The sequence below is a fragment of the Cyrtonyx montezumae genome, unplaced genomic scaffold (genome assembly GCF_038088225.1).
Source record: "Cyrtonyx montezumae isolate F1298 unplaced genomic scaffold, pur_monq_1.0 scaffold_24, whole genome shotgun sequence".
In the NCBI taxonomy this organism is placed as follows: Eukaryota; Metazoa; Chordata; class Aves; order Galliformes; family Odontophoridae; genus Cyrtonyx; species Cyrtonyx montezumae.
The window spans coordinates 11,754,123-11,762,470 of record NW_027071981.1 but is presented as its reverse complement, the minus strand read 5'-3'; the positions used below and the strand labels follow the sequence as shown (position 1 = coordinate 11,762,470).

Below are 8,348 nucleotides of genomic sequence, written 5' to 3'. Positions count from 1 at the left end.
TGCTCCCTCCCTCCGACGGCCCACGGTGCCTCTGGCTTGCAGGGCTGCCCGCGGAGACGCCGCCGGCCCGCGGCCCCGCCGCTACCTGCCGCCCGCCGCCGGGCGGACACGGGATTCCCGCCGGCGCCGCCGCCGCGTCCCGCCCCGACGTGGCTCCGCCGTGGTGTGGCGGCCCCCGCTGCTGCTGCCGCTGCTGCTGCTGCTGCCGCCGCTGCCCCGCCGACGCCGAGAGCGGCGCGGTCCCGGCGGCCGACCCCGGGGCTGCTCCGGCGGCGGCGGCGGCTCCGGCGGCGGCGGCGGCGGCCGCGGCTCCTCCTCCTCCTCCGCCTCCCCCTCGGCCGCCGCCGCCGCGGGGCCCTAAAGCCGCCCGGCTCAAGAGGATGGTGCGGCTGGCGGCCGAGCTACTGCTGCTGCTGGGGCTGCTCCTGCTCACCTTGCACATCACCGTGCTGCGCGGCGGCGGCGGAGAGCCGCAGGGTTCCGCGGGTCCCGCCAACCACAGCCAGCGGCAGGTGAGTGCCGTCCGGGGGGAGCGCACCTGTCTCTGCCGCGCCCGGCGCACCCGCGGCGGAGAGAAGGCGGAGCCGCCGCCGGGGGACAACGGGGCGGCGGCGGGCGCCGCGATCGCGGGGAGCGCGGGGCTGCGCGGCGCGTCCCGTCGGGGTACGGCTCTGGGAACGGGGAGTACGGCCGCGCTGGGGGTTATCGGGACGCAGGTGGGCGGGCGGAGGGCGCGGGGTGCCTGCGGCTGAAGGGGAGCGGGGCTGGGGGCGGCCCGTCCCTCCCTTCCTCCCGGCCTCGCGATCCCGCGGAACTGACGGCGAGTTACCTCGGTGAGAGGTGAAGGACTCCTTCGGGTCCGCGTCCGGCGGTTCTGTTTCGTAGCCGTGCAGAATAGGCGGCGGTGCGGGGTCGTCCGAGCGCCGAGGCGGCGCTGCGCGTCGCTGCTCAGGTGCTCCGTATCCCGGAGTTAGAACAGAGGCAGCCACCGAAGCACGTGAGGAGCTGAAGGAAAGCGTGCGGTCATCACCGGCGTACGTTCACGCGAGCCCCCCGGTACCGTCTCTGGATGAAGGGAGGCATCAGCAGAGTGCATCCCTATCAGCGTGAGGAGGAGGTGCTGGCGACCCCCGCACCCATGGGCTCGGCCCCGCTGCGGTCCCCCTCTGCAGCTGTAGTGCTGGCCCGACCCTACGGGATCTTTTTGTTTAATATCTTCAAGATTTCGGGTAATAACGTTTTACAAACAGTGCTTTCTTTTTTCATGGGCACTCAGGATGCCTTTTTAAAAAGGATGTTCCTCGGAAAAGTAAATTTGGAGTGGGTTTTTTTATGCTATCATTAGGATAACCCCGAATTTGCCCTTTTCTTACCGGGTTGTAACGTGATGAGGGAAACAGCTGAGCAGCGGGCGCTGCTTCCCCGAGGAGCTCTTCTCAGCACTTTTGTGGAGTTAAGGCGATAGAGGACGTCGGTTATCTCAGGGCGCTGTCACTGCGCTTCGGCCGCCTCATCCAAACCTGTTGATTGTCGGCTTCGAGCATTTTTTTTCTATCCTGTTTTTTCATTTGTTCGGAAAACTCCGGGAGGGCTGTGCCTTTAAGCACCGCGATAGCTTTAGCAGCTGGTGTTCTGCCATGTGCAGAATTGAAAGTTCCATATACTTCCCAGCGGGATGGATTCTGCAGCTCCGTACTGGGGACAGTGCATCTGTGCAAGACACCTCGGGAGGGAGGTGCATCAGCGGATGGCAGCCTGCCCACTTGTGCTGGGTTAGGGTCTGCCAGCTGCAAAGCACTGCGACCTGCTTCAGAAAGGTTCGAGCTGTGGCAGATGCATGGCAGCACAGGGCACAAGGGGAACTTTGCATGGGTGCCTTTGGGCCCGGGCTGAGCACGCTGTGGCTGTTAGGACAGCCCACACCGATGCGAAACAAAACAGCAGCACACTGTGTTCCTGGGTAAACGGTCACTGAGGAATAAAATGGCGTGGAACTGCACTGAGGTTTGTTGGTGTGCACAAATGGGCATCTCTCCTGTCCTTACCACTTATCCTGAAGGACTGCAGTGTTGATTTGAAATACGCGTGGCTGTGTGATGCAGTGAGCCTCTGCTTGCTGTATGCAGCTGGCTGGCTTGCCACCCCGTCCTGCTGGTGATGCTGTCAAAGCAACAGGTGTGCCGTGGGTCCCTAGTTCTCAGTGTTACTTTCCTCTGGCTTTTCTTTGTCAGTCTCAGTACATCTGTGGAAAGAAAAGATGGTGAGAATCTGACCAAATGTCATTGTCCTTTGCTGCACAGATCGTGGCAAACACAGAGAAGATTGCTCTGTGCAGCGGCTGTTTGGAGAAATGCATTTTGACAGGGCAGATTTCTAAACTGAAATGAAAACGTTTGTGTTTATTTCTGGCTAATATCAAAAGGAAGCTATGACATTGTAAGGCCTAAGCGGTCCGTTTGCACCAATAAAGCAGTCTGAACTTGGTCCTTTGTGTCTGGAAGAAAACCTGAAGTGTTGGTCCCTGTTAAAAAAGGAAAAACAAGCAGGCAAAATCCTAGCACATCCCTGAGCCTTTTTCCACACAGCTGGTCTGGAAAGAATCCTTTATAATTTCAAATGCTGAAATTATATACTTAAATTAATTTAAGTAGCCTGAAGTGGGGACCTATATGCATGTAGTCATATTCAAAAAGGGAGGAAGAGCTTTTCTTTCTCCCAGCCTTGCTCCCACAAGCAATGGAAGGATTTTAGAGGCAGATGCAATTTGGTTTACTATCATTATTTTACTTTATCTTGTGCCGCCCAATTACGTTTCAAATGATGATGGATGATGGAAATCCAGATAGGACTCCCACCCTACAATTAAGCTGTGTTTCCCCCACTCTTATTTCTGCTGCCTGTGCCTTTCCCTGTGCTGTGCCTGTTCCCGGCCACCCAGCATCCTTGTGTCCCCACAGCTGTGGGGAGGATCAGCTCCATACCCCTTGCTAGGGCTCTTACGGTGGGTGGGTACGGCCGTGGGTATCCTCTCTTTGCTGCTGTGGAAAGAAACAGGCTCTGAATCTGCGCTGCTGCAGTTTTGTGCTGCTGCTAGTGCAGGCTTTAATGTGAACGTTAAACTAATGTAACTAATGTGAAATGGAAGTCCGGATTAGAGCTGTAAAACAGCCAGCAAGTTTTACTCACCAGACCTTCGGTCAGATTTTGTCCCCTCCTATCTCCACCGAAGAAAGAAGGAGATTTATTGGTGGGGGTCAGAGGGGGGCTGGGGAGGGATGTTTTTTGTGCCAGTGGGAGCTCTATGAGGTATGATTTAATTTAGCAGACAGAAGGTACGATTGAAATAAGTCTAAACTTCTGCTTCTAAGAAACAGCAAGGAAAGCTGTTATTAAACATGGACCACTGTTGCTTTTAACACAGTTAACAGATGCCTTTTTATCTTTTCACACGGCTCCAAGTTGAATGTTAGGGCTTACATAGATTTTGAAAGACATTTGTAATACTTCACAATCCTCTAAGATCTCTGCTTTCATTTCAAGACGAAAATAACCCATTGAAAAGTTTATTCCCATCACTTCTAGTTTTTCAGTACTAAGTAGAGTGGCCTTGTGAAATGAGCCACGACCATTACACGCTGCAGCACGAGAAGTCAGGTTCTCCACTGCAGTGCGTGCAGCAGCATTACGTTGGCACGCAGCTCCGTAGGTGTGTGTAGAACTGGCACTGTGTAGGAGAGTGTAGTTTGGTAAGGAGCACGCTCTGCTGCTTCCAGCTCCAGTAGGGAATCCTACACAGGGCTGAATTTACTTTGTTCTTCTAAAATCATCAGCTCAAGAAGTTTGGAACAGGCATGCTGCTTGTTACCCTTGCTGGGATGCATTTGGGTGTTTTCAAGGCTTGCTTTTCCCTGCTGCCTGTGGTACTGGAGGGATCCAGGCACATCCCAAAATGATCTCACTCAGATACAGTGGTGTAATTCAGCTTCTGGCTCTCAGTCCAAGCAGGACTCAAGCTGTTTACTTCAGGAGAGTTTTAGGCTGAGCTTTTTAAAGCCTGTTGGAGCTCTGGGGTTTTATGTTTGGTCAAGACTAATAGATCGTCTAAATCATCTTTGAAAAAATGTTGATTCAGCTCTTCGCATTCATGTTTTCCAGACCGTCCTTTGCCAACAGAAGGTGCCAGTAACCAAACGTACATCATATAATTCATACGAGCACTAAATCCTTCTCTGCATTAAGAGCATTTCATACACTGAGCATATGACTTTCAGAGCAGGTGTCCTGTGAGTGAAGCAGGCTGATACTTGGGAAACCAAGGTCTCTTTTGGTGAGGTTGTTACTCGTCGCAGAGGATGTCCTGGTTTGTGCTTTTTGACAGTGATAGTCCAGTGATAGATAAAACCTGTCTGTGCTCAGCAAGCTTTGTTGTGTAGATTCTTAGCTAAAACTCACCCTCACCATTAGCATATGTTCTCTCAGTCAGGCACTAAGCCGTACTAATGACTTACATCATGTGCAGTTCTCTCATCTCCCAGGGGAGAGAATTATGTGTGCTCTTTAGTGGTTTTGCAATGGGCTGTGGCTTGTTCCAGGATCTACAGGGAAGGAAGGGTGATTAGCCTTACGTGTGCTGCTGCTGCATTTGTGGAAGCAAAGAAATGGGGGCCAAGGAGTGAGACTGCTGCTCTGAGCACAGCATTTACTGTTGTCCACGGCTCCTAGAAGTGATTTCTCCATGTGCCAAACCTGGCTTCAGGAAAACTCCAAAAAGTATTAAGTTGCGTACCTGTCCCATTGATTCATTTCTCAGTAAATAAAAGCATTTCTGGTGGAAAACAGTTACTACACCTTCAGGGTGAGATGAGGCAAGCTTCTTAGTAAGTAGTTGAGACTACTGCAGGAATCCAGGAGTATTATATTTAGCTATGGCTGGAAGGAGCAGTGTTAGGCAGGCACAAATGTAATATCCTACATTAGATTTGACCAAGATATTTGGTTGCCACACATTCTGCTCAACTTCTCTCTAGCTCAACAGCTGAGAGTTACCGTACTGCTCATCTTGAGTCCTCAGTGATAAACACCTGGCATGAAATCACAGCGTGCACCTCCATTTCTACAACTGTATCTCAGAGCAGTAGTGCCTTACACAGAATAGTCTATTGAAGTGCTTTATTTCTGTTCTGAGTCAGATCAGGATCATTTTTTCACCTCTTCGTAGTATTGTATGGAAAAAAAAAAAACCCACAAAAAAATAACAGTGGGTGTGCATAGTCTTAAAGTCATTCTGGGTCTGGAGCGAGAATGGTTAAAGGAAAGCCTGCTATGCATGGCTTGGAGTGCTGCAAATGGGTTTAGATGGCTGACTGACAACAGTACCAGGACCTGTAGGCTTGAGTCTGGCTCCTGAGAAAGTGCAGAGTGTTACTGATGATGCTTGATGGCAACGAGATGGAGAGACAAGACGTAGGTATCTGGAACACCTGGAAGGAGCTGGGTCAGCAGCACTTCTGATTGTCCGGGTTAAGTGAGCCAACAGCAGCAGATCTTGAGTAGTTATTATTTTGTGGTCTCTGTTCACTGTGTAAACATAAGTCTGTTCTGCACAGGAAGAACGCAGCTAGTTTGTCACAGCAATATAACAGCGGTACAAAAGTGCTGACCCCTAACTGTTATCTGATTGGCACAACGATCTCACCACTCCTCCAGCTTACGTTGTCAGTCCCTGTGTTCAGCTGCGTTTCCCTGGTCTGTCCTTGCTTACACCAGCTGTCCACAAAAGCAGGAGGCTTAGGGTCGAAGCTGTGCTCTTGGCCTTCATGACCCCAACAATTTCATCATCATTTTGCTGTCAGGAAGGAGCTGGTCATTGTACACTCCCTGTGATTTTAACACGCATGTTAAAACCTGCTAATAGGTAACCCAGCCCTGGTGCTCGGAGCTTTTCAACACCTCACTCTGCCCTGGAATTGTTTTGTTGGGTAGAGATCTATTTGACCAATTCCAGTTATATTAAATGTAACCTAGGAAACTTGTTTTGAATTCAGCAATTGTTCCGATGTCTCCACTCATACCTACTACATCCGTATATTAATAATCAATTCCTAATTGTTTCAAACTGGTGAGACACTTCTTTAAAGAAAACAAAGAGCAGTGAAAGAGTAGGTGGAAACTCTGGCTGTGTTGTGTTGCAGCATCTGAAAACCTTAGAGAAGACTTTACAGAAAGTGAAATGCAGAGGCTTCCTGCCACAGACGTGCCCAGCCCTCGCTTCACTCTCTGGGGCGACAGGAGCTCTTCTGCTATGAGGCCGTTCTGTAGCCATTGTTTGGAAGTGAGGAGGAGCTGCCTGGTGTCTGCAGAGGTCATCCTCTGCATCCTTCTTGTTCACTGAGAAGAGCTGGTTTTCCTCTGGGACGAGCAGGGACCTTCTGGGCAGACCTGGCCACAACGGCAGGAAATTATTTTGCCATAACTTTTAATGCTTACATTTTCCTAAAATCTTGAAATGAATTCACACTTGGAATATATACACAGACAATTCAGATGTTTTCTTACACAAATATAAACTATAAAATTGAAGCAAACTAGTTTTTGTTTGTCTTTAAAGTAGGTAGGAAAGATTTAGCAGCTTTGACAGGTTTAAATCCCAGAACTGGTTACTGTATGACCTTCTGTGTGTTTAGCAGTCCTCCATGCTAACAGATGTGGTGGTACCCAGTTGTATCTTGTTTTCTCTGTTCATAGTGTTGTTTAGTGCTTCTTTAGCCTCTTTTGTCAGAGTCCTATCTTGCTGTCTGCTTTACACTAATCAGCAGCTCTTTGTTCTTCATAAAAGTTGACCTTTTTTGGCATTATTTTTCAGTGGTAGAAGTTGTGGGTCACTGATGCGTTTCATTCTTTATTTTGTTGGGCTTTTAAAATTTATTTTTAATCTTAATCCAAGCTCTTTGAGGTTTCTTTGTTGTTGCTGTTGCTTGCAAACAATGTGTAGCATCATAGGTCTCCAGGCGTGAATGTGGGCTGTAGGCACTGTCACAATGATTAATAAAGTGATAACTTAAAACAGAAAAATAGAAAGTGCTTTAGTAAGTTGCAAAAGGAACTCTTGAACGATGTAGTGATTTCTGTTGCACTTGAACACAACTGTGCCTCCAGGATACTGATTTTAAAAAAGTTTTGAAGGCAAAAAATAAAAATGTCAGGTTAAGTGTCATAGTTGAACACGTACAGATGAGTAATATTTCCAGGAAACAGAGCAGTGAGCTCTCTGATCCATCAGTGAGAGCAGAGCATTTCCAGTGTTGGTGTTTCCATGTACTTTCAATTTGAAATACCAGAAAAAGAAAGTGAAATGTAACTTGTTATTGTAATGAGTGATGGCTGGCTGCAGTGCTCAGTTGTGTGGCCCTGTAATGATCAGTCAGGGGAGCTGGTGTGGGAGGTAGTGGACAACAGTTCCTTTACCCTTTTGCCCTTGTTTTACTGTGCTTGGGAAAATCATAGTAGTGGGGCACAGTTCTGTATTCTTCCCTTCTGGCTGTCAGCAAGATGAAAGCAGGCCTGGAGCTGTTCACCTCTAAACTGCTGTAGACTAATGACATTTGGGTCCTCTTAATCTTACGGTGGTATTCATAAAGATGAAAGAGGAATAATCAAACATGAAATATTTCTTTCATCACTCATGATGGGTTCAGTCTGTACTGAAAGACAGAAGAAGTTCAAATGTACCTTGACTTGTACACCTCCAGGCTAGTCCTACAGTCTCGATCTGCTTAAACTGACCTTTCATGAAACAAGAAGAGCCTGTGACTTTTGTAAGCTGCAGACCCAGCCAAAGTTCCTCTTGGTTTTGAATATTTTACAACCTAGTTTTTCTGAAGAATTGATATGCATGTAACACGCATAATCTGGACCTCCATCCATGGTGACAAGCTGGGCTTTGGCATGTGGTTTTCTTCTGATTGCATGAATTCATTTCCATCCACAATGTTTCATTGTTAATTTCATACTCACTGAAAAAATCTTGGACTGTTTAGTCCTGCAGTAGCTCCTCTTACATGGAAGGATTAAAATACTCTTTGTCAGAATGGCTGTTGAGATCAGCACTCGTGGCAACTGTTAAGAAAACAGTGTATCTGTATAAACTGCCCAAATATTATGTCCCACCTCTTTATAGCACCGCTCCGAAAATATCCTCCCTTTCCAAGGTATAGTTACCTAGTCAGTGCTGTTTGAGGAGTTTAACTTCCAGAAAACCTCCTTCACCCGTCTTGCCTTCGCATTCCCATTAGATTGCATATTAAGGTACTGAACAATTGAGCACTGTTATCAGAACACCTTTTCTTGTA

At 48.6% G+C, this 8,348-nt stretch overlaps 1 protein-coding gene across 1 annotated transcript in view; it reads left to right on the top strand.

The window, feature by feature from the left end:
• Positions 1 to 380: 380 nt before the first annotated feature.
• ISM1 (isthmin 1) overlaps positions 381 to 8,348 on the top strand; it is a 36,247-nt gene continuing 28,279 nt past the window's right edge. Inside the window, exon 1 of the mRNA XM_065739412.1 lies at positions 381 to 512. Within this exon, the coding sequence (XP_065595484.1) occupies positions 381 to 512 (132 nt within the window). The remainder of the gene's footprint in view (positions 513 to 8,348) is intronic.